The sequence below is a fragment of the Lygodium microphyllum genome, chromosome 11 (genome assembly GCF_053477565.2).
Source record: "Lygodium microphyllum isolate KBCC chromosome 11, Lygodium_microphyllum_v1.1.10, whole genome shotgun sequence".
In the NCBI taxonomy this organism is placed as follows: Eukaryota; Viridiplantae; Streptophyta; class Polypodiopsida; order Schizaeales; family Lygodiaceae; genus Lygodium; species Lygodium microphyllum.
In genome coordinates, this window is record NC_141145.1 from 95160270 (window position 1) to 95187584 (window position 27315).

At 39.5% G+C, this 27315-nt stretch overlaps 1 protein-coding gene across 2 annotated transcripts in view; it reads left to right on the forward strand.

Moving 5' to 3' along the window:
* Positions 1-27315, forward strand: part of LOC148029108 (thylakoid lumenal 17.9 kDa protein, chloroplast) — a 47384-nt gene that overhangs the window by 18663 nt on the left and 1406 nt on the right. The window contains exons 2-4 of one of the 2 annotated variants that reach the window (XM_087687873.1): positions 19949-20066; positions 20171-20240; positions 23515-24021. In XM_087687873.1, the coding sequence (XP_087543999.1) occupies positions 19949-20066; positions 20171-20240; positions 23515-23621 (295 nt within the window). In that variant the 3' untranslated portion in view covers positions 23622-24021. Of the gene's footprint in view, positions 1-19948; positions 20067-20170; positions 20241-23514; positions 24022-27315 lie in introns of those variants that run through there. The other variant, XM_087687872.1, reaches the window with a different exon arrangement.

Below are 27315 nucleotides of genomic sequence, written 5' to 3' on the forward strand. Positions count from 1 at the left end.
ATGTACTTAGCATACATGAACAGAAGGAATAAGTCTTCCTTGATTACATCAGATATCATATCATAAAGGATATTTTCAGATTCTCAATTTATTTATGAATGTCAAATGCAAGTTCTAATGGCATTTATTTCAAGTACATAGATGGATTTCAACCCTTTGGTTCAAGTATTTTGTTGATAGATTCAAATGCATCCAAGATTTGGGCCAAAGATATATGAAATGAATTGAAAAAGTATAATTTTAGCTTCAGCCCTGTTTTAAAACAGAAAATTCCAGCCCATAATCAAGTTTAAAATGAGTGCATAAACTCAAGAAGAAGCACTTCTGATCATTCATGAACAATGTCCTGAAGAAAAGAGGTCATTTCCTTCCATTACAACCATAAAAATCCCATTTTTGCTTATAAAAATGGACCATAACAGTGGGCTGCCCTGTTTATGACTGGTTATTTCAGCCCATAACAGCCCATAAGTCTTCAATATCCTCACCTTTGCTTGCCCCAAAGTCACTCAAGTACTTGGGTACAAGTCGGGCTTCATTGGACCAAGAATAAGGTAAACAAAATAAGAGAAGTCGTGCATAAGAGCAGGCTGAATACTCTTCTCTCAGATTTCCCTATTTTATAGACTATTTCAGCATGCATTTTCGTCAGACCAAAGAGGCAGAGAAGTGGAGCTCTCACCATGTTTACATCTTCAGTAGTTGGGCCTGTTGATCTTCAGTTTGCATGCTCCATTTCATGCACCATAGCTCCAACTCTCTCCAGTTTGCCTCAGGCAGTGCAGCCCGCATTTTGCGCCGAAAAACGCGGGCTGCTCCCTGCTCAGTCCCTGGTCACTTTTTGACCTACCTAGGTCACTTGCTGGTCATTTAAGTCTGTTACTCCAGGTCCCATGTGGACTTAGTGGACTTTTGGCATCTTTCTTGTGTTCTGACCATATTTTTGCACCTAAATTATTGTGATTTATCCTGCAGACTGTCAATTACTTCCAGATGACCAAGTTGTAGGTTCCCATAGACTTATTTTTCATAAATATGCATGATATGACTGAAAATTATATGCTAAATACAAAAGAACTTGTGTAACTAAGGTGGATATTGGATAACAATGTCTGAATTTTGTATGCAAATTTCTCATATAACTTCCAGTGAAGCTCTTCTGTGTTCATAAGAATCCCATGATTTATATTATGAACAGTAAACTCTTTGACAGCGGGCAGTGAATAGTGTGCAGCGGGTAGCGCGCAACCTGCAGGAGGACCAGACGACATAGGCAGGACCAGGCAAATGGTCCAATGTGGACTAGCAGGCACCAGTGCGACCATTACGAGTGACTCCACAGGCGACCAGGCAACGATCTACATGGTGCGGGTCAACGGACACCCCCCTGTCATGTTCCTTTTTTTTTCATTTTTTAAAAAAGAAAAAAATCAGCTTCTACCCCTTTCTTGATAGGGTTTTGTACGCGCAAGCACAAAATCTCAGATCTATGCAAAATTGAGCCATAAATTTGGGGCTTTTCCCGAATTTGGTGATTCAACACAAAATTGGACAATTTGACTCAGAAATTGCAAAGTTAGTGCACATTTGTCTGGAAATTTTGGGGCTTTTCACATTTTAGTGAAATTCTTTCAATTTCACTGAAATTAGTGCACGTAGGACTTGGAAAATTTGGGGATTTGTCCAGATTTGGTGCGAGCAAGATGCAATAGTGATATCAGTCTCAGAAATTGCAGGAATTTTGTGACATTTTGTCCCCGACATTTGGGGCTTTTCATGTACATGCACAAATTGGGCTGAAATTTACCCAATTTCTTGACATTGATGACATTGGACTCCGTGTAGTTTGGGGCTCTTGCAGTTTGGGCAAAATCTGTGTAGCATTTGGTCAGTTTATGTACATGCAGGTTAAATTCCATGCAATTTGGATATCAACACTTGGTAAAATTTGGGGGTTTTGCTGAAATTGCTCTACTTTGGTAAAATTGGCCTGTTCTATGCATAACAAAGAAAATGCAGATGTGTGGTTGATGCTTTGAGCACAAAATTTTGGGGCTTTTGACCGTTCGTGTCAAATTTTATGCCCGTGGATACATGAACAACAGAAATTGCAGCTAAAATTTGGGATTTCTCATGTAATGTGATGCATATGCCCCTTGGAATAGCTATAATCAGTTGGATAATGCTGTAGCACATGGTTTGGTGCTTCTGAAAATTTAATTACAGATCTGAAATCTGTGCTTCTATGTGGTTATTTATTGCTGGTTGGTATTTGTTTGTACCTTGGTCACTTGGGTGACAGTTTTGGGCTTGCATTTGCTGTTTTTTTTGTCACATTTGGGCTGAAAATCATGACTGGCAGCAATGACAGCAGTGATCTGATGCACGTAAAGAAGCTTGAAGGCGCACGTAACTTTGCAGTTTGGCAAAAGCAATGCTACAATATCCTGTTGCAAAAGAAGCAGGCAAAGCCGATCAAAACCAAAGGGGCAAAGCCCGTGGACATGGAACAGGACGATTGGGATGAGTTAAATGAGCTTGTACACTCAACCATAGAGCTATCGATTTTTGATGCCTTGCTGTTCAACATTGAAGGTTTGGATTTTGCATATGCTATATGGACTAGACTGGAAGAATTGTATGCACAGAAGAGTGCTGCAAGCAAAGTGTATTGGCTGAAAAAGCTTATGGATTTGCGTATGAAAGAGGGTATAGCAATGTCTACTCACTTGAGTGAGTTTAACTCTATTTCAGCCAGTTGGTTGCCTTGAAGTTCATGATTGATGAGGAATTTAAGGCTACTTTCTTGCTTTGCACTCTACTAGAGAGTTGGGATACATTCAGGATTGCTATGAGCAATTCTAATGTGATCCTTTTGTATGTTGATGTAGAGAGTGCTCTACTCATGGAAGAAATGAATCGGCAGAACAATGCATCTTGACAGATTTGTTCCTGGTGCAAACAATGTGGTTGATTATGTCATGTTGACAGACTGTGGTGAACTGTCTTGCTTCAAGGAAGCAATGGACAGATAGGACAACAAGAAATGGTATAAAGCCATGTTGTTAGAAATGGAATCTCTTGAGAAAAATGACTTGGGACTTGGTGCAGTTGCCTAAAGGGCAGAAAACACTTCCATGCAAATGGGTTTACAAGATGAAGGTCACTTCTGGTTTCTCACCAAAGTACAAAGCAAGATTGGTTGCAAAGGGATACAAGCAGGAGCATGGAATTGACTTTGATGAGATTTTCTCTCTTGTAGTCAAGATGACTACATTGAGAACCATTTTGAGCTTGGTTGCAGTTGAAGATATGGAACTTATACAGATGGATGTAAAGATTGCATTTTTACATGGTGATCTGTATGAAGACATATATATGTAGCAAGCCTGAAGGGTTTGCGGAAAAAGGAAAAGAGAAGATGGTATGTAAACTCAAAAGGAGTTTGTATGGGCTGAAACAAGCACCAAGAGAATGGTATCATAAGTTTGATACATTCATGTAGTCTCAAGGTTTCCATAGAAGTCAAGTGGATCACTGCTTGTACACCAAGAAGGTAGCAGATGGCAGCTTGATTATCTTGGTCTTGTATGTAGATGACATGTTGATTGTTGGTAGGGATACTCATGCCTTGGAATCACTAAAGCAAAGTCTTCATGGCAGGTTTGACATGAAGGATCTTGGTGATGCAAATCACATTCTTGGTATGCGAATACTCAGAGATAGATTAAAAGGCTTACTCTATCTATCTTAGCAGGAGTATATTTCCAAGGTTTTGCAGCGTTTCAATATGGAGGGGGGGAAAACGATTGGGGTTCCATTGTCTCCATACGTGAAACTCAGTGCAGAGGACAGCTCTACATCTGATGATGAGAAGGTTGAAATGGCCAAGATACCATATGTTTCAGCTGTTGGTAGTTTGATGTATGCTATGGTTGCTACACGTCCTGACATTGCCTTTGCAGTGGGAGTGGTTAGTAGATACATGGCAGCCCCTGGCAAGAAGCATTGGGATGTAGTGAAAGGTATTATGAGATACCTCAAAGGCACAAAGGAGTTGTGCATTTGCTTTGGGAAGTAGTCACATCCACACTACTTTATGGAGTACAGATATGGGGGCCCAATCTTGACGATTGTAACAGATCAGGGTGCACTTATGATGGATGGAGGTCAATGGAGAAAACCCTGGTGTCCACGATAGCTAGGATGATCAGATGTAAGGCCTTAGTGTCACATGAGATCATCAGAGGCGAGCTAGTAGCTACATCGATTGTGGTAGAGACTCTCACTTGATTGGTCGCATACAGACATAGCCTATGGGACTTGACACAGATATGCACGGTTGACCCTTGAGTCCTTTAGGTAGCTTGCTAGAGAGGGTGATACTTCATGTTGGTATGCACAGATGTCAGCCTGGTTTGAGCTGCATGGCTTTAGCATGGACAAGTTACCCCCCTTCCCGTACTCCCTTGATGCACCATCTCTTGATTTGAGCAGGTTAGAGATTTGCAAGATCATTAGGATGGATCTTACCCAGTTGGATATCAGGCGGACATGGTTGATGCCAGGGCAGGAGGACAAAGATGGCTTTCTACCGCGAGCATTTCCTCCATACTATAGATGATGGATTTATTGTTCGCCCGAGATACATGGACACCCACCTTTCCCATGGGATCAGATGTACTATTGGCCAGTTGTGCACCTTCTCACATCAGCTAGAGATTGAGAGTGGCAGATATAGATCCATCCCACTAGAGGAGTGCATATGCCTGATATGCCAATTAGAGCCAGAGACAGAGGAGCATTATATCTGCTGCTGCCTAGCGTATTATTAGGTCCGTGGTTGTTTCCATTGTCTCTTTAGAGACGGATTTGGACCACTATCCAGAGTCATGGATTTTACCGATCAGCGATGCCTTGGCTTCTTTCTTTTTGAGATACGATGGCTTCGTGACATGTGCCTCAGGAGTATAGCTGCTCTAGGACACCGAGGCCCTTCACAGAGGCAGCTCATAGACTTCTTTGCAAAGGAGACTCAGAAGACTTCAATACAGTTACAACCGCAGTCCACACGAGAGCCTCTCTTACCGCCATAGTCCACACACAGACAAGGAGTACTGATTGATCGAGCCATTCAGCTTAGCCGATTCAGACATCCTAGGCCTCGACACAGACACGGACGACACCTTCATAGGCAGATGCAGGGGATTATTGCTCGGTAGGCCCTCCATACCCACATGAGATTGTACCATTTGGAGCTCATTGTTACTAGATAGAGCTCTATGTTTTACACATAGCCATAGTTAGTTTCCTTTCTTATTTTGCTTTGTGCTACATATTTTGCCTAGACAGTTGTACCATCATAGACATGATTGTAACTCATGGTCTCATAGGTCATTTTGGCCTTTTGTAGACGTTAATATATCATTTCATTTCTACCATGGTGCTTCACCCTCCATAGCCTGCTGGTCTATCTTCATGAGCTCCATGCCCAACAGTGGTATCAGAGTAGGATTGACTAGTTCACACAACCTCTGCTACTTCAGCATGCCTAGTTCAGCCTGAACTGCCACCTGTGACATTGCATTGATTGCCCATTGCTCTTTCTATGCAGTCTGTCCAGCACAACAACCAGATCTGCAGTACTTCTGCCCTGTTCCCTGTTGTGTCTGCTGCCCAAGATTGCTCATGACTGTTGCTGCAACAGCAGCAGCAGCTGAAGAAGAAGAGAGAGTTGCCTGTTGCCTATAGCTGCGCCCATCAGTTCAGTTGGCGATTCCACGTGCTGCTGCCCCCAACTGTCACCCCCCTGTCAGTCTAGTCGGTACTTCCATAGGCGCCGTTCGTGACCTGACCTGCCTTGTCCTGGTCGTCAATCTTCAGCACCCATTGACCTATCACATCTCGGTGCTGCATCAGCAGCTCTTGCCACGTCACATTCATCCCATCACCGATGTCAGGCGACTCAGAAGATGAAGTCGAATTCTTGAGAAATACAGTTCGACACTCAAAGGGCACGAGATGCGTTTCACCTCCCAGCCTTGCCTAGTTAATTGCTGGCCACCCTCATCGTGATCCGATTGCCAGCCATCAAATCTTGGTGAGCCCTACTATTCTTGGACTCTCTTTACTTCTAGGCTCCCCTAAAACCCGTTTGGGCGCCCATGCCTCGTGCATGTTTCCCTTAATTTACCTTATAAATATAACATTTCCTTTCCCTTAAGAATCGGTTTCATCCTCGAAAACGATACTTGGAAGGTCTAATTGTAAATTGGAAAACCTTTTCTTTAAGGTACTTACTCGCTCCCATGTTGAGCTTTCTTCTGAACAATCTTTCTACTTAACCAAACATTCTTGATAAATAGTATTCCTTGTTCGTCTATTACGAACATTTAATATTCTTTCTGGTTCATGTGGATTAGATTGGTCATTTAATAGCTCCTAAATATTATTATTTAAAATTAAATTATCCAAATCACCCAGCTTCTTCCTTAACTTACATGAAAAACTGGATGCATTTTACTACCAGTAGGTAGTTGGAGCTTGTAAGCCAGTTCTCCCACCTTTTTAAGTATTGTGAAAGGACCACAATACCTGGGTGAAAGCTTTGGACATTGTCCCTTTTTCATAGTTTTAGTTTGTTCAGGCACCTTAAGATAGACCAATTCTCCTTCTTTAAAGGAGATGTCTCTTCGGTGAGGATCTGCATATGCTCTAGCTCGATTTTGAGCTTTTTTAATATTTTCTTGAGCAAATTTTAACATACTATTCATATTCTCCAAAAAATCCTTAGCTGCCTGAACCTTTTCCTTATGCAGTCTTATACAGGACTGCATAAGGAGCTCTGGGTTGAAACCCATACATTAACATAAATGGACTATATCTAGTGGAAGAGTGCTTGGTACTATTATATGCAAACTCTGCTATCGGTAGATACTCTTCCCAATTAGTTTGCCTTTTACTTACATATGTCCTAAGCATATCTTAAAGGATTTGGTTAACCCTTTCAGTTTGCCCATCAGTTTGCGGATGATCCGCCGTACTCATGCTAAGTTTAGTATCCAACGTCCTTATTCATTCCAGGCCAATAGAACAACCTTTTAATAAGACTATAAGTCTTATTAACTCTTGGATGTCCCGCGCTAGGGGTATCATGACACTCAAAGAGTATCTGGCGCCTTATTTCTGTATCTTTCGGGACACACACCCTATCCTTGTAGAGTAAATAACCATTATCAATGGTAAAATTCTTCCAATTGAATCCGGTTTGAGCAACCCCTAATGCTCCATTTCCTTGTTGAACATCCTCAGATATTCCTTCCTTAGTAGAAGTACTTTCATTTGGATTCCCATTTTTTATTGCTTCCCATATGTTGGAATATGCCGGATCAACCTGGCATTTCCCTTTTAAAGATTCAAGCAAGTTGGAAGTGAACTGAGTAAAACTCAATTCATTTATGATGGGCATTCTACTGAGTGCATCAGCTACCATATTATACTTTCCTTTTCTATATCTTATCTCATAGTCGAACTCTTGGAGGAGTTCGGTCCATCTGGCTTTACGCTCGTGTAAATCCGGTTGATCATTAAGCCATTTAATGCTTTCATGATCCGATAAAATCAAAAGTTTGGCACCGTACAGATAGTGCCTCCATTTCTTCATTGCATGTACTCTCATAAACAGAATAATTCTGTTTTGTACGCTCTAATTTCTTGCTTTCAAAAGCAATTGGTCGACCTTCTTGTAATAAGACCGCGCCTATCGCCTTATCACTGGCATTAGCTTCAACCACAAATGGTTTATTAGGATCCACTATTAATAATATTGGAGCTGTAGCAATAGCTACTTTAATTTTTTGAAAACTTTCATTTTGGTTTGTTTCCCAATTAAAGCTCTTTCCTTATTTGTGTCAGTTGGGTGATTTATATCACCCCTATCTGGTGAAAGGCCGCTTGGTAAATCAGAAGGAAACACATCTTTAAATTCATCTAACAGACTACTTAATTCATTATTTACATTCAACTCACAAACATAAGAAAATTGTTGCTTTATATTACAAAAAGTAAAAGTGTTTTGTACAGGAAGAGACCATAACATGTATACCTCACAAACTTCCTTCTTTATCAGCTTCTGAACCTCAGTGGAACACAGCAAAGGATTATCAGATACTTCATGTTCACCTTGAATAACAAAAGTCTTACTATCCCTTTTAAATTCCAATGTATTATGATGGTAACCACGTTTTAAGGATGGTTCCAATCCCCATAGCCACTCTCTCCCTAGAGCAATATCAGCTCTTTCCATGTTCATAATTTGGAAATCAAGTTTATCTTTATATCCTTGAATCTCAATTTCCAAATTGGATACCATTGTATCCCATATTTTATTATCTTGACCTTGCATCATACGAACAACATATTGATGCCCACTCTTTTGTTGGGGAAGTTGCAATTTTGACAAGTGCATAATTTATAAAATTATGTGTAGCAGAGTCATCAATCATGACTCTAACCCTCTTTCCAGCTATCAATCCATGCACTCTAACTAAATCATGTGGACCAAAGGTAGGCTGCCACATAGAAGTTGACATACAACACTTGTGTTGTACATCCATGTGCAAGACCTCTAAAGATTTATACATTTCATGCCCCTTTAGTTCTAAGGTCTGCACTACATGGATTTGTTTTTCTTTTGCCTTGCCCTTGTCCTTATCCTTTTCCTTGTCTTCCCCCTTTTTCCTTTGAGGACAATTCCAAGCAGCATGGTTAGGGGATAGGCAATTGAAACACAGCTTTTCTTTTTTGGCCTTATCAAAGTCATCTGGACTTAACTTTGGCCTTACATATTGTTTCTTCTCAAAAGGTTGTTTTTTACCCTTAAAAAATGGCATTTTCCTTTTAAATTTGCCCACAAATTTTGAGGTTTCCAATTCCTTAGACTTGGGCTCCGTATCGGTGAGACTAGTGAGTGTACTTGGACGCATACTATCTTCATTGATTAATGCAAATTTAATTGCCTCTTCTAGCGTCTTAGGTGAACTCCTTTTTACTTCCTTTTTACAGGCTTTATCTAGTCCCCTAATGAATCCTCTTGTCTTTTGAAATTCATCTATTCCTTTCAATTTGAGGATTATCTCACGATATTCCTCCAAATATGTCAGTAGAGGTCTTCCCTTTTGTCTTACATAATCCCAATCTTCCCAATTTCTTTCCATTTCATTTTCAGGAAGGAATTCTTTCAAAAAGACGGATTCAAATTGAGCCCAAGTTTCAGGTATTTTATTTGCCTCCTTTAAAGTTCGCCACCATTTATATGCTTTGGGCCCCAAAGTTAAACTAGTCTCCAATGCTTGGAGATGTGGTGGAGTATTTTTAAGTTTATGTAAATCTTCTCATTTTTGGAGAAAATGAAAGATTGTATCTTTATTTTTATCTTTTTTCTCCCCGTGAAACTAAGGGGGTTTCATGTCTTTTAAAGCTGGATTATCCCTCAACTTGTGGTGGGGTTCCTTAGGATCTCGCATAGTCATATCTAAATCTTTCGATGAAGATAGGATATCCGAGGTTTCTACCTTATTTTTATCCCTTTCTAACAATAAAGTTAATTGAGATTTTATTTCAGTGAATGTTTGGGTTAAAACTTCCATTTGAACCCCCTCAGCCTGCACACGAGCAGTAAGATCATCAAATTGTTCTCGTGTAGCAAAGAATTCTTCCCACTGTTCTTCTTGCATCTCCGTTTCATGGGGATCTACCATAGGGTGATCCCCAGAACTAGAACTTTCCATTACTCCCTCTTTCTTTTTTTCTGCCATTAATACACTGGAATTGGAAAGCAAAGATAAAAAATTTGCATACAAGGTAAAGTACTTCCCTGATTATAATGGCAGGCAACTGTTGCTAGTTTTGTAAATAAACCCAAAGAGTAAGGAACAAATTTTGCCTTCGCGGACTAAAGCAGTAAACCAGTCATGCTGGAAATGAAGTTCTGTGGTAGAAACGGAAGAATCACGGGAACGACCGGTATATCTTCTAGGTATAAAGTAGATTTGACTGACTTCAGTCAGCTGGTAGCGATTTAAGTTCTGACTTCAGTCGGGTGGAAACGATCCTATTGTTAAACTGTGCCTGGAAGACAGCCGTGTGACGTGTATGGCCTGAAGTACCATGACGTGTAGAACTTGAGTACTATTTGATGCTTTTCGTCACGGCTTACAGCAGGTGTGTCACGCTGTGCTTCACGCCTTTCGTCTCCCTGCGGCGTGTCACACTTTCATGACGTTACACGACCACGATTTACAACGTCGTGTGGTGACCTTCAACGACTGACGGACAACGGGCGGCGACCTTAAAAGACTGACAGATGACGTGTCATGGCAGTTGAATCGCCTGGCCCTTGCGCTTGTAATCACTAGAAAAAAAAACTTCACGAATGACTAGCAAGATGAAGACGCGACAGCTCCAACAAGATGCGATGGCGGCTCTGATACCAATGTCAGGCGACTCAGAAGATAAAGCCGAATTCTTGAGGAATACAGTTCGACACTCAAAGGGCACGAGATGCGTTTCACCTCCCAGCCTTGCCTAGTTAATCGCTGGCCACCCTCATCGTGATCCGATTGCCAGCCGTCAAATCTTGGTGAGTCCTACTATTCTTGGGGACTCTCTTTACTTCTAGGCTTCCCTAAACCTCGTTCGGGTGCCCAAGGCCCCGGACGGTCATGCCTCGTGCATGTTTCCCTTAATTTGTCTTATAAATATAACAACCGACGTGGCCCGACATGTGAAGTTAAGCCCAAAATTATAAGCTTCAACTTTAATTAATTAAATTGAAACATTGGCTTGTTAGGGGCAATTTCTGTGAAATTGGGGATTTTTGATTTTTATTAAAGTTTCATGTCATTTACCTAATAAAAATTGGGCTTGTCAAATCTGAGCCTGCTTTCTTTAAAATTCTTCATCAAAATTTCATCCTTGTTCAATTTGAGCTCTTCCCATGGCATCTACCATCATGATGTCGAGATATGACATCACAATTGAAAAATTCTCGAGCGTTAGCTTTTCCATCTAAAAGACAAAGAGCCGGCTCATACTCATGCGAGAAGGCATATGAAAAGTCATCTCCATTGACGAGCCAGAGCACATTCGGGGGGCAACGCGCAACTTCATCAAGAATGGCTTGAGAAGAATGAAAGCGTACTTGCCATCATCGGGCTTGGTCGCTTTGACAAGATTCTTTATCACCTTCATCTTACAAAAACAGCAAAAGAGGTATGGGATGGCCTTCATGTCAGAGTGCAGTGGTGCGGAAGCGTAGGACTGAGAGAGAGAGAACGCAGAGAGAGAAGGGAGAGAAAGAGACAGTGGACGATGAAGATCTGCTGTATATAGAATGCTGAATACAAAGATATACACGGGCGTAGTGCGCTGGACTGCGTGTCTCCACCTCGACGATGCGACCTGCTGTCCACCTCGAAGTCTGCTGCAGTCTGCACTGTCTGCTGTCTGAAATTTGTGAACAGAGAGAGAAATCTGCACGGCACCGGTCTGTAATCTGCGACAGAGAAGAGTGGCCAGACTGCTGGAAACGTCGGGTATTTATAGCCGAAAACTGCCACGAACTGGGGCGCCAGAAAATAGGACGCAGCCTGAATAAGTCGGCTGCATTAAATGCAGCCGACTGGGCTGCAGGCAGTCGGACTGCCACGTGGCAGTCCGACTGTGCAGCTGCCTGCCCTCCAGTCAGGCTATGATCTCTAACACTTCAAACCACATTTGGGGGAGATATCAATAATCCCAAATTATTTGTAAGGATGCAATTGTTTAGTATCTCCTACAATTCTTTGGAGACTCTTAAGTAGCATCTTTGATCATTTAAGTATTCTTTACCAACAATTAATCACTCTTAAAAGTCATTTGGATGATGATGATGAAAAGGCTATACTTCTTAATAGCCGATGAAAAGAAGCACAATTCCATGAAAGTGTGACAGCTTTCAAGGTGGCTTGAGAGATGAAATATGAAGAAATGGTTGTCATCCTTTTGGATGATGAAAGGCGTAACAAAGATGCTAATATTGCACTGGTAGCCTTCTACACCAAGAAACAACCGCCCAAGAGTTGATATCGCAAGTGTGTTGATCACATAATGGATTAATGCTACAAGAAGAAAGATAAATAGCAAGACAAGCAACACGCCCAATATGCCATTTCTAATACCTTATTTGATGTGACTTTGACGAGCCATTGACCACCTTTGATAAGCCCCTAAACGTATCTGTTCAGTCATTGACTCTTGGCAATGATGAACCCTATTAGTATGCTTTTTGAATCAAATCCTAAATAAATAAATAATGTGTTTTGGAATCATACATTGACCATGCCAATGCATGTGTTAAGACCTTTCCAAACACTCACTGTGTGGGGTACTTTGCTCGGATTTTTATCTAGAAAGATTTGTACATTCCTTTTATGATTCTATTAGGAGCTATATTTCAAAGGGAATTGTAACAACTTATCGCAGATCTCCAAGTTGATCGTAGGAAAGCTATACCCATGTATTTGGCCTCTAGTCATATGCTCAGTGTCTTTGAGCCATGCTGGCTTTTGATCAGCCTTTGAGCCATGCACATGCACCTCTAAACCATGCCTTACTTTGGGTCCCTAAGGTTTTCGGTAGACCATGTTACAATCTTTCTCATGGTGCATCTCTATCATTTATGTATCTCCTTTCGAGAATCATTGTACAGGATTAGACACTGCCTCTTTAAGGTAATATCCTCCCTTTTTTCTTTTCTCGCATGTTTTGTCTCACGAGTTTAGTCACCCATGACACGGAGGGGGGTTTGCCAGATTTATTTATCCCTTTAGGTGAACACACATTATTGTGTGTAAAAGTGCGTGTCTAGGTGTGAACACCTTTTACATCGCTTAGCATTTAATAAGGGTCAAAGGTGTAGGTGGATAGCTCAACCTATATATTCAGGCCCTATCACTTGTACTTTCATCACAAACAATCACATCAATCTATTCAGCTTCTTGTGTACTGGCAAGATCTCTCTCTCTCTCTCTCTCTCTCTCCACCATGGGGCTTCACTCTCCATAGCCTGTTGGTCTATCTTCATGAGCTCCATACCCAGCAGGTGGGCCATTGGGTAACTGATGAGCACCCTTTGTCTAATGCCTTATCCTCTTCGGGGTGACTACTTGGACTCCCTTGGTGAGATAACCATCGCCTTTGTAATCTTGATAGGCCACAGGGCAGTTGATGTGCACCCCTTGTTCGATACCTTGGTTGCTTTGGGATGGGATGCCTTGGGGTAAAAACGGGCTTGAGCTTCTTTTCTAGTCCCTTCTTAGTTCTAGTTTCGGGCCTGAGAGGGGATATTGAGCTAAAAATCCAGTACATCTTGATTAGCTCTTTAAAACAGCCCCAAAATAGCAAATTACCAAAAGTTCATTCGGGGAGTGGTTCTAGAGAGTTTCTCTGTCTCACATGCAAAACCCTAAATTGGGAGGATCCTTCCATATCTATAAATAGACAGGCTGTCCACCATTTAGCCCCATCATTTTGTGTAGGTTTCTCACCCTTGTGTGCAGATTTTAGTAAGTAGCCTTTCACACAATGGCTATCCAGCCCTTGCGATAGCTGCCATCTCTCCATCAGCCCTCCCAACACTCCATGATTGCTCTCGTGCTGGTTAGTGTGGTCTACACTATTGCCTTTGGTATCTGTTGTCATCGCTAGCCTCTCTCCTCAACTTGACTAGCTTGCGTTTGCTGTCCATAGCTCCTGTTGGGAGCAGAATCCACATCAAGTGATAGTTCTTGCCGCTGCATTTGACAGTTTTAGGGGCTGTTAGCATCATGTACCACTTCCTTTGCTATTGCCAACCATCCTACAGCCTCAAGTGTTCAGTGTTTTGCAGTTTCCTCACCTTCATCAGCTTTGACTAGTGGTTCTAACACTCGAGATCCATCTTCAGTGGACGAAACACCCCGATACTCTGCTCTACCCTTGAGCATTTTGTACACTCTTACATTCATTTATATCATTGATCCATTCACTTTAGAGTTCTCTTCTTTCTCTATCCGTGCTTGTGTTTTTCACGTTTTGAGTTTTGAGTTTTGGTTTGAGGGTTTCGATTTTGCACATCACTATTAGAGTCTTTGTGTTTTAGTTGTGCTCGTACATTCTATGTTTCCTCAGTGAAAACTCCTTAAGAGTTGAACTGCTGCTGTTTCAAAGCTTCTTTCATGGGAAGGAAAACAACAAGAGAGGCTAGTGTTCAATAGAATGGCATGGCTGATCACTGTTTTGATGCATTCCTACCTATAAGTGCTGTTGTCATATCTTTTAAATCGATTTGACATTTTTTAAATGTTCCTAGAGGCTATCATAATTTATGGGACACCCTTTCCATTCCTCACATGCTTTGCATCCTTTCCCCCCTTCAAACTAGGATACCCTTGGTAAGATTGGATGATTAATGGTCAGTTGCGTTTGTGCAGTGTGTGAGTGAATGAGATATACCACTTGCTTATACGAGATAAGCATGGACTGGCTTACAAGCGCAATTGCTCTTGGGGTCTCCATAAAAGCAACACTTCGTGAAAATCTATTGTGATAGTGGGCTGGCTTAATAGGACTCCATTTAAATACAAAGTCTTTATTTGGTGAATGTTGGTTGACACTCTTCCCCTTGCCTTTGCAGTCTCAAGTCATCATATCTCAAATGGTTGTTTCTTACTTTGTACATGTGAAGTAACTTCTTGTCATCCGTTTCTTTCTTGTCTAGTGGTGAGAAAAGTTTAGTCTTTATTGTCTACTATTTGATTTTGAGTGGTAGAGCTATTGATGCTTCCAAAGGACTAGGTCTTTGGACAACCCAAAATCTCAGATCTTGTAGAGCCACATATGAAACTTCCCTTCCACTTTTGCGCTTGTGATGCTACTGGCAAAATATGACCTATGCAGAATGTATTCATTTTTAATTCTGGTTTTGGAGTGCAGAGTTTATGTCGCTTGTTTGAGAGGCCTTCTCCATTGGTAGCTTAACATCATTGAGCTAGTAGATAATCTTTCTCAACAAGATTTGCTTTCTTGGCACATAGTAGTTCCTTTGATTTTATTGTCAGTCATATAGATCGTTTTACTTGTACTCATGTTGTACTCCTGAATTTTGTGTTTTGGTGATTAATACAAATACTCTTTATGAGAGAGAGAGAGAGAGAGAGAGAGAGAGAGAGAGATTGTTTTTGTACTACTTGTGATGGGACCCTTGCTCATCTTTTCATTTTTTGTCCTTTATTTCCAGAGTATGGATCTCACTAATGACAGGTGAGAGAATGCCCATCCGTTCTTGGGACTTGGGCAAGATATTGTCCATGGCTAGGTTACAGTCTCATGAGTCATCATCCTTGCCTCTTTCAATTCATGTGATTGAATGATCTTTGGCACATTTAGCGGACTCACAATGGGTTTATCTTTGATTGAGCCTCGTGTATCCGTGGTCATGTGGGTCATGTGCGAGGCTTGTTGTTATGGTAGATTTCTTCCATGGTTTTGGTTGGCTTCATACTTGAAGAGGTGGTTGCTCCATGCATGGATGTTGTTCACTCCACCCCTATTGTGTCTACTTCACGATCCTCTTCTTTTGTTTTTGTAGAATGGTGTTTTCATAGCCCTTTGGTTTCATGAGTGTTTGTTGTTGGTTTTTCATCAGGCTTGGCTGGCCAGAAGGTCTGATGTAAATGTTCCTATACATTAATTTAAACTTTTTCACACACACACACACACAAACACGGAGAGAGAGAGAGAGAGAGAGAGAGAGAGAGAGAGAGAGAGAGAGAGAGTCTTGCAAGTACACAAATTGAAAGAATAAATTGATAATGATAAGTAAGATGATTGATAAAAGTACAACTGATAGGGCTTGAATATATAGGCTGAAGTGTCTATCTACACCTTTGACCCTTAATTTATACTAAGTGGTGTAAAAGGTATTCACACCTACACATACTTTTACACATTAGGGTATGTCCACACAGGGGCATTACTAATTGATAAGCATCTGCTCGCTTTTGGTTTGGAGGAGTAAACTATACCATAGATGAGGTTGTGGCAGCTACAGTAGGGCTGAAATACATTTGGAGAACTACATTTGGACTGCAATAGATCAAGTTGTGGATGTTGCCGATTGGAAAATGCAGCAGATAGATGCTACATGGTAGTTGGTGGCAATAGGAGGATGGTGTGGATGAGGATAGATGATGATGGTGATAGTGGTGGGCACAAGGGATGATGAGTGGTATGCACATTAAGTCCCTTTTATGTAACATTTTGGAGCCAAAAGATTTGTCTAGAGTGTTTTACAATTGTTTGGATTGGTATACTAAATAGCTAAAATGGCTTTTTGGGGCTATTGTATTGAGCCCAAAGATGCCAAAGAAATATGATAAACTAGAGGCAAGTTTTGATTGCTCAATGGGAAGTTCCAAAACACTAGTGGCAGCCGCTCCAGGTTAGAAGCTTGGCAGTAGGGTGACCCCTCCAAACATTAGGGTAGCACCTTTAGATGTAGGGTGGCAACTCTTGGAGAGGAGGTAGGCAGTTGGAAAGAGAGTGATGGCTAATGGTTGAAGCAAAGTGAGAATGATGATTAGAGAAGAGATGAAGTAGTATGGTTGTTGGCCCAGTCGTGGAGTAATTGCATGATTAATTGAAATGAATGAGAATGAAAGAATTAATTGATGCACAACAAGACTCCATCGCAAATGAGAAGCGATGTATTAATGAGGAAAGAGAGTACAACACTCAAGGTGATCACAAGGAAAATGCCACACTTACTTGCTCATGACTCACAAAGTGTCTTTTTATAATAAAATGAAACGGTAAACGGGTTAACCATCATAAGAAACCCTAACCCTCATGTCACTTAGTGCTTAAGACACTAGGGGCAACAATTGTATTTAATGACAATTTAAATACCTAGGGAGCCCGTATCATGGATCAAAGGGCATCAATGCGTAGCCCATGAGATGACTACAAAGTTCCCCCCATGAAATGGGTATAAAGAAATACCCTAACATAGAAATTCAAGTACAATTTTATAAATAGTTAGGGTCAGGGTAACTTAGAGACCATGAACATGATGATTAATGAAATGAATGAATTTGAATAGAATACGATAATTAATGCAGTAAGCACACTACGCCATGTTGAATAACTCCTGTATCTGAAGGACCAGGATAGAGATAATGAGTTCGAGAGTGGGTTGTACTTTGATAGATCCCCAAATATAGCAAGGCAGCCTCCGAAGGTATCTGGCAGCAGCAAATGCAGCAGCGTAGGGTTGGATTAGTGCCAGATGGGCAGAAATGGAGCAGAAAAATGCAAATGCAAATGGTGATGACATGGCAGCAGTCCAGGTGGCAGCAGATGATGAAAATGCAGCAGTGTAGAGCTGCGTTTACAGCAGCAAATCAGTCTGAGACTGAAAATGCAGCTGGGGCTGATGTGGACAGATCAGGGTGACAGCATTTATGACTGTATGGCAGCTCTGGAATGCATGAAACAGGGTAAATGCAGCAAGTACAGCAGTCACCAGGCACCAAATGATGGATGATGATTATGGACAACTCTCGCTGAGATATCCTTGGCGAACAGGGTGAGGATAACGAAGCTTTAGCACCTGCAAAGTGCAATATGAGATTCGGCTGAATGGAGGGCAGCATGTTTATAGAAAGTTTGGGTCCTCCCAAATTGGGGTTCACATGTGGGACTTAAGTATTTCGCTCCTTAGGTTCTTTGAGTGATATTGCTTCCCCACTATGTTGAGCACTTTACTGTCTAGCATTATAACCTAGGCAATGCAGATAAAGCGTTATATGTTGAACCCTAAACAATACGCATTTTAATACCAATTAGTAATCACAAATATGTTGTACAAGTTAACTATGGCATCAAGAGGTGCTAGCCCTTTTGTAATCTGACCTAATCATCAGAACCAAAACACGTGCTTATATACATTGACACAAACACAGAAAATGTTGCATAGGATGAATAGTTAAGCGTCAATGTTGATGAATTCCTGCAAAATTTGCAAAATCCCCAGATTTCAGTGAAGAAAATTTGAAGAACTCTGGCTCAGAAGAAAATCCCCAAATTTGTGGTGAGATTTGGGGGTTCCAGCGAAAGCCCTAAATTTTGGGATGAAATTGGGGCAAGATTTGATGTTGATTTCGAAAAGCCCCAAAATTGGTTTGTTTGTCTGATTTTTGAGAGGCATCTGAGTGCACAACAGAGGTGGACTGACAGGGAGCTCAAGGATGGTGTGAGCTGAGTGTAGCACAGCTGACAGGGAGGCAGCTGAGCACTGGTGTTACAGTTGAAACAACCGCAGCAGATGTGCTGAAACAGGTGATGCAAATAGTGCTCTGGGCAGGTCATGAGCAGCTCCGGCTGGTGTAGTGGAGGAAGAACAGCAGCAGAAAGGTGGCGCTGGGCTCGAACTAAAGGTGGCACAGGTAGCGACATCACTGGCAGGGAGGCAGCTCAGCAACCAGGGGAAAAACGTGGCAGTTTCAAGCAGCTACAGCAGGTTACAGGAGCAGTGTTCAACTGTGCTGATGGCATGGTGGCTTCATCTGGCAGACAGGCAAGCTGACCACTGGTGGAACTGCTGATTCAGCTGACAGGCAGCTGTTGGAATGTATGACAGCAGGTTCTGCTGCTGTTCAGCTGACTGACAGAGAGCTGATTGTGAACAGCAGCTTTATTGGTATTCCTGGACAGAAAGTAAGAAAGGAGAGGAGGCTGAGCTCGAGGCTCAATGTCGTTGCTGCTGACAGCAGCTCATGAGCTGAATGGATGCTCTGATACCACCATTGTCAATGCTTAGCTGCGTGTGTGCATGCACACCAACAATAGAGGAGAGGTTGCTGGAAGGTCACATCCACTGATGTGAGAACAGTAGAATGAATGCACAATCCCTAAGGTACAATGCCACGCCCAAAGTGGGTGTTTGCACGGGTCTCCATCTAGAAGGTACAAAATGCTTGTGGATTAGGGAGTGTTCACACCAGAACAATGGTGGAACATGATAAGTGTAACAAGAAGCAGCCTGTTGTGTTTTCATGGAGAGACTCTCACTTCAGACTGTCCAAGGTGATGTAGGGTTACGACAAAAGCATCCCTGAGGTACTTATCCACACCCCATTCTATATATGCATCATACTTTTAGTCCTGCTTGGGGAGATAGAGAATGTGGAGTGTAGATAAACTGTCTCATCTATTTTTGGCACATTGCAGTTGTACGCATCTCACTCGAGCGGTGGATTCTATTCAGTACACAATGCCATCGAGAACTCTTAGTCTCTGTAATTATTTGGTCTGCAAACCTATCAGTTTCCAACCTGCTGCACTGGTGAGCTGGGTAACACATGCTGCACACCCATTCCTAAATGCCATTTTAGACTTGAGTTCAGATATAAACAAACATTTCTTGCCCTATTTTAAGACAAAGATGTGACAGGAGCACAACTTGTAAGATGTCTATGATCTGATAAAACTCAAAAGTACTTGTTTCTTTGTAAGTGTCAGGCACATGCTATATGTGTAAACCTTAATGATACTCTGTTGGTCCTGGTGATATGTTTGGGAACCCAGTTCAAAATGATCACCATGATATTATGATGCTGGTTTAGGTAAATCATGAAGGTAAAACTGGACTAGTGTTTTGCTATTTTTTGGAGAGCGGTTAACTATTATTCTTGTGCATTTGAATTGTATTATCTTTGCTTCAAATCACCCGTGTCTGCTCTAAAACTTGTAAAGTTCAATTCGTTCAACCTCAAAGGGCGTGGGAAATGTGATCTCTATTAGTGAATCTAAAGAAGACTCCATTAGATGGTTCATTCACAGCGCATTGTGTTCTGCACTTTGGCTGCAGGAAGATACGTCCATGTCCTTCAAACATCAACCCTAACTGCATATCAACATCTTCCATGACTGCTAAATTTGCCATTCCATGGGTGATTCCAGTTGAAGCATCACAAAGTGCAGCAAGGGTAAATACTGGTATTTTCTGTTGTTCTCTCCACGTTTCTTGAGGGTGTTGCATTGCCTGAAACAAGCTATACTAGCATGCTGAGTGTTTTTTTCCACTGTGCAGAAGCTTTTAGATGCCATTCAGGCTACTCAGAATCATCCTAAGGTTCTCACATTTGAGGATACACCTAGTGGTATGAAATTCTCCCCTTTCTTTAATGGTTAATCTGGTTTACTTCTGAAGAAATTGCATTTGCCCTGGTTCATTATTAAGATAAACAAACTCAAATAGTTGAGTGCCATCTCTATACGTCCAGAACACACTAGGAAGCTCGAAGGCAGCAATTATTTTTAGATATTATTAATTCATTCTTAACAATGAGTCTAAGGAGAAATGTCTTCCTTGAAAACATGATTGATTATCTTGCCCTCATAAATGCTGGTTGATGAGGTGTACTTGTCTCCCAAGCCATTGGATAGCAAATGTGATGAACCCATTTGTTAAACTTTACTCCCTTGTATACACTGTTATTGCAGTTTGTGGTTAGTATGGCATTGATCTCCCTTCTCTCTTGCACTTGTTGCATTTCAAATTTGTGTACAAAGTAGGATAAATGGGGCCAATTTAGTGATATATATGAGGGCCCCCATTATACTTATTTCAAAGAGAGTTGCAAAAGTAGAAATTTTTGCATTGCCCTTCAAATATATGCAGCAACCTTAGGTTATCATAAAAAAGATGCAGGCTAAGTTAGTTGTTGCATGAAGCAAATGCATCTTGCAATTTAGAGTCCACAAAATAATTGAAAGTTGGGACCAATATACTGACATCAAGGAGCCACTTGTTTTGAGCGTTTACAAATGTAGAATTAGAAAGTAATCTAATGATATAGGTGCTTACAAATGTCCGTATACATGGATCTATATTTGTATATTATTATATAAGTTAGAAATGATATCCCTGAGCTTATCTTTCAAAAAAACGTCGGTAAATGGTGCTTTGTCATGTTATATTATAGAGGGGTTATCATTTGATTGGCCCCATTATCCCAATGTGGCTTGGGCCTCTATTTGCAAGTTTATACTACATTTATTAGCTACTTAAGTTTAGGCTTTTAGGAAAGGTGGGAATCAACTTGAAATGAAAATATTGGAACAAAAATAGTGCCTTTAGCTTCTTATCTATGCTACGAGTACTTAGTGTTGTTTGATTTTTGAAGAAAAGTCATAGGGGACATTTTGAACATTGATAGGGTTTCGACTTCATACCTTGGAAGAGTGTATGTCTATAAACAAGATTTAGTTGTTGGTCTATGTAAGCTTCTATATTAGGTCTTTTTTGAGAAGACTAAATGGTAGTGAAGCAGATACTAAAGATAAGGTGCTTGTGTTTTTGTTTTTCTGTGCTATTCTTACTTTTGTTATTGCTCTCTTGTGTTGTGTTTTCTTTCTTGGTGCTTTGAGTAATGATATTGGTGCAAGTAGAATCCACCTAATTTAGCATAAATTCAAGAGTAATGTATAACAATAATCATGGCAAAGGAAGTGATTATATGATTACTTCATTGTAGAACTTATGAATTCATCCATTTGACTTTGTGAAAAGACATTCTAATCGAAACAACTAATTTATATAAAACTTAAGTCAAATAATATCTTGGATTTATATGAGTTCTTGAATATAATTTTTGGTGTCATGGGGACGCGAAATTTTTAGATGCTTGTCGATAATATTTGATTAAGTTATTAATCAAATATACAAGGTTGTTAGCACATGTGACATATATGGCAATTATTTCATGGTAACAGACCAAGAAGCTTGAGGATACAAGCGTCAAAGGTAAGAGTTATAATAAGTTATACACGATATGTACTAGGTGATACTTGATGCCAGATTTGTGTCTAGATTAATTTATTGGTTATTAATGTTAATTGACGATATTAAAGACTAAGCATTAATTAATTAATTAATGTCGATCTAAGAATCAATAATTGCTTAAGGAGACTTGGAAGATAAATTGGTCTAGTCAATTTAATTATTACTTGGTGAAATGATTTTTTTTAGTATTAAAGTAATTCTTAAATAAATTTATAGAATTAATATTAAAAATAATTTAATAATCTAAATCATGTTGAAAAATAAGATTAAAAGATTGTCACTTGGTAAAACTTGTCCATGTAAGTGGTTAAAAAGTTTTTAAAGATTGGTGGAGGTCTATTTCAACCATTGTGAGAGAAAAGATTGTTAGAGAGCAAGAAGAGACTGTTGATGTGATTTGCAGCAATCGAGGATTAGTTCTACAGTATGTGACAACAGTTTGGAGTCCTCCAAGAGCAGGTGATAACATCCTAAGATTCTTCTAGTGCAGATGGTAGTATATAGGATGGAGCAACAATCTATTTAGTGGCCATAAGCTATAGGTAATAACTTGCATGGTTGTTTGAGCAAGGCATCAATAGTTTTTAAGGGTTTCTCATGATGAAACATTGAAATTTCTCTCTCATCATTCTTTTTCATCTCACAATTATCTCTCAAGTTATCTTAGCATTTTTTAACAGTTTGAGCTATCAAAGAATGAGATTTTAGTCAATCTTTATTGTAAATCCTAGTTTTCAGTAGGGTTTTGACAATTGTCTCAAAATATGTGCATAGAATTGAGAGTCTACTAGAATTTGAATTCTAGCAGTTAAAATTGATAAATTTTAAGAAGATTTAAGAGGTCAATGAGTCAATATCAAATTTGGGGTTTAATTAGTCTTTCAAGGAGTAGGGTGAAGGTCAATCTCTAAGCAAACCAAGGGGCAAAGAAGGCTTGTTAATTAATTTTGATAGCAAGAGATAGTTATATTAGTAGAGGAGATCAAAGGATCTTAGTTATAGTTTTTTCATTTGTAATATAAGATTAAAAAATACAGAAAAGGACGCGAATTTTGAGACCAATAGGATGTTCAATGTCCATATTAAAGTAGTAAAGTGTACATTTTTAGTTTATGTGAATTTTATGCCTGTAATTAGTGTTTAATTAGATTATTTACTACTCTATTCGAGGAGGAAGGTTAGTTTAATGGTTCCATCGTTGGGATATCACTCAATCGCTTGATTCGGTAGGCCAGATGTACTTGATTGAATGTCAAAAGCTTTGCTCTAGTGTTAAAATAGTATTCAATTGAATATTATAACAAGTATATTTTCAAATAGTGAGATGGGATCAAGAAAGGATGATATCTCTCAATTTGAAAATTCACAAAGTGTTGAAAAAAATTTAATGCTAAGGTATGCAATATGGATAACAAGCTGATAATGTTGGTTTAAATCAAAATGTGGGTCCTCCTAGGCCTTCAAAAGCTGCTGACTAGCAAGAGCAAAATGAATTTGATAACCATTTTAAAGATTAGCTCTGATGACGGAAGCTAAAATATTTCAATAATTGGTAAATGATTCTCAATTTATGCACTTTTTGAACCCAGGAGGGCAACAAAGGCAAGAAGAGAAAATCATCTTCAAGAGGTTTAAGATAGCAAGATGTACCAAAGAAAGAGTCAATACAACAGTATATTGTTTCAAACGTGGATAGTGAGCATAAGCAAATGATACCAGTGGGGCAATCGATGCATATGCAAGGTCAACTTGGAAGTGCTAATCCAATATTTTTTGGGCAGTAGGGCATGCATGTAATGATGGGCTAGCCATGATACTTTGGCGGGCACTAGTTTTCATGCTATAGTGGGCTTAGGATTGCATACAAGGATGTATGGTACAACTCCTCATGGTATCTAGCAACCAATGTGTGGTATGTAAGGCCTAATGTATTGGGTTTGATTTGTAATATACATAACCCCATGTATAATAATATTGACATTATATTGGGGTACAAAGTGATAAGTTTGACAATGCATATATGTAGTCTGTTGTGTTTGGGACTCATGGTAAATATATTGGTCATGTAAATGCTTCACATAGTGTTGGTTATGAGGAAAACTACAGCTAGTAATGCATGCAATGCATGGAAAAATGTATCTTGATATGATTGATACTATGCAAATTCCCATGCGTAGTTACATTGTAATGGTCCAAAGTATACAAACAAAAATGTTTTCTAATATATATGGTGCTACTTGCATGTTAGGTACATATGAGGTGCTGGTCAATTGGATACAATATTGCATATTAGTTAAGTTGAAATTGCATCAATATTGAAGTATAAAGTATCGGAATGCTTTAGGGGAAGAAATGTATACAATCTAGTGGAGGTTTCAAGGCAAGTAAAGTTAGAGTTAAAGGTTTCATATGCTTCTTGGTGAAGCTTTATGATTGTTTTATCAATAGATGCAAAATGGATGGAAGAAGATGACTTAACAAACCATCCTGAGTTGTTGTGGCTTTGCATAGATGTTTTTTAATTAGAGCCGACTTTAGTTTGGGATCAATCTGGTTGTCTTGTACGAGGACGTGAAATTTTAAGATACTTTAATCTTGTCGATAGCATTTGATTAAGTTATTAATCAAATGTGCAAGGTTGTTAGTACATGTGATGCACATGCCATTTATTTCATGATAGCATACCAAGGATTCGAAGGATACAGCAGGTGTCAAGGACAAAATTTGTACTAAGTTATGCATGATAGATACTAGATGGTATTCGGTGTCAGGTTTGGGCCTAGATCAATTTATTGGTTACTAATGTTAGTTGATGACATTAGAAACTTAAACATTTAATAAATAAATAAATAATTAATATCGATTTGGGTGACAAATTGGTCTAGTTAATTAAATTATTAGTTAGTAAAATTAAATTTTTGAGTATTAGAGTAACTATTAAATTATTTTTTAAAATTAATATTTTAAAAATTAATCTAATAAGCTAAATAATGTTGAAAATGAGATTAGAAGATTGTCACTTGACAAAACTTGCACATACAAGTGTGAAAAACGTTTTCAAGGGTTGGTGGAAGTCTATACTAGCCATTGTGAGAGAGCAGGCTGTTAGAGCCAAAAGAGGCTGCTGATGTGATTTGCAACCATTAGGGATCAATTCTACAATATGTGATAGTAATTTGGCTTCCTTCAGAAGCATGTGATAGTAGCCCAATGTTTTTTTGGTGTAGATGATAGCATATAGGATGGGGCAACAGTCTATTTGGTGGTCTTAAGCTAAATGTTGTAGCTTCTATGGTTGTTCGAGTAGGACAGTAGTAGGTTTTCAATATTTCTCGTGATGAAACTTTGAAATTTCTCTCTTTACAGCATCCTGCGTCATTCTCCTTACTAAAAATCTTATTGATACAAAGTTTGGCTCTTTTTGATATATTTTGGTGTCTTTTGTACTCTGGTGTACAATTGATCCTATTCGATACATTTGGTTATCTTTAGTGCATTAAGTTTAGAGGTTGCATTTGGTACACATGAAAATGTAGGGTGCGTTTGGTGGTTTTTGAGACTTTGGGATTATTGAACCTTTGGTGGAATCGATGATTTATTGCTTCTTAATCATTCTGGAGCACTTGATTATTTTGGATACATTTGGTATTCTTGAAAGCCTTTTAGTATCATTTGGTGCTTCTTAGTACTCTCTTTGGTTGTTTTTGTCACTAAAAATCATACTCTTTTTGGAACATGTCAACATTTTTTAGCAGTTTGAGCCATCAAAGGAAGAGATTTCAATCAATCTCTGATGTAAACCCTAATTTATAGTAAAAATTAGGGTTTTGATAGTCACCTTAGGATGCCTGTTTAAAATTAGGGCTTAGGACTTGAATTCTAGTAGCTGAAATTGAGGAATTTCAAGGAGATTCAAGAGGCTAGTCAACCAATATCAAATTTGGGGATGAATTTGTCTTTCAAGAAGTAGGGTGAAGGTCAATCCCCAAGCAAACCAAGGGGCAAATTGATTCAGAGGCTTGTCGGTTAGTTTTGATAGCAAGATATACTTGGATTAGCGAAGGAGATCAGAGGATCTTAGTTGTACTCCTTCCATTTGCAATATAAGATAAAGAAATATTGAAAGGGGCACCAATTTTGGGGCCAACTAGGTGTCCAATGTCCAAAGTAAAGTGGTAAAATGTGCATTTTTAATTTATGTAAATTTTATGCTTGCATAATTAGTGCATAATTAGGTTATTTATCACCCTATTCGAGGAGGAAGGTTGGCTTCACTTAGCATTAATATGACACTTTCCACTCAAGTCCTAGCAATCTCCCATGTTCTTTATGCTTGGAAATATAGAAACTGAGTCACAATTTATAAGGCAAGTGGACTTGAACCCTCCTAAAAATTCACTATAAGACGTAGCTAGATTGAAACTCAAAACCACTAGTCTAACGAGGCCTTGACATTCTTATTTTCTAGGGATGTTACTTTGGCTTTAGTATTAATGGGTGCATGTGATATATTCTCCCACTTAGCTTACTTTGCAATTTGCATATGACATTCATTGTCTTGGAAGTCTTCACTGAGTGAAATTGTTTCATGCATCCCCCAATCCTATATCTTGTCAAGTAAACATCATTCCTTTGAGTTATGTGGTGCTTCCAATGGTGAAGAAGGATTTGGCACTACTACCTACTCTTCTGTGTCACTTGAGATCTCTAGTTGGGCTTTGCGAGTATAACTTGCTATGTCTCTAGTTGGGATTTGTGGAGTGGACTTTATTTGAGGTCCAATGTGAGGTTTCAACCATGACACATGAAAAATATCTTGCATTGTCTAACTCGATGAGAGTTAGAGCTTCTTGGAGAATTATTTATCATGTGGATGATGTAAAATTGATTGTAGCTATGGTTGAATAATGACATTTTTGTCTCTTCGACTTTGATGAATAATCATATTGATAGCTCCCAAAGTCCTTGTCTAACACTAAGGCTCACAAGTAGGAGATATACACCAAAGAAGACAATGTGAAACATGTTTGTTAACATCCCCTCAAATCTTGGGTGTAACCAAAGGTGGGAGAAGCAAAGAATCCATTGAAAGATCAATGCTTTTTAATCTGGAGATACACAAATCTTGGGAGTGGCCAAAGGTGGGAGAAGCAAAGAATCCATTGGAAGATCAATGCCTTTTAATCTTGAGATACACTAATCTTACTTTCATTCTTATTCCATTGCTCAGTTGTATCGACTCTTCAAGTAATGTGAGGACACTTGATGTTGGCTAAAGGACAATTGTGAAGTATTAATCCAAATACCATCAACATATGGTGCTTAAGCACTGTAATTGCTTCTTAGATATATCATTACGGACTCGATTGAAGTCATCTTTGTCGAACATT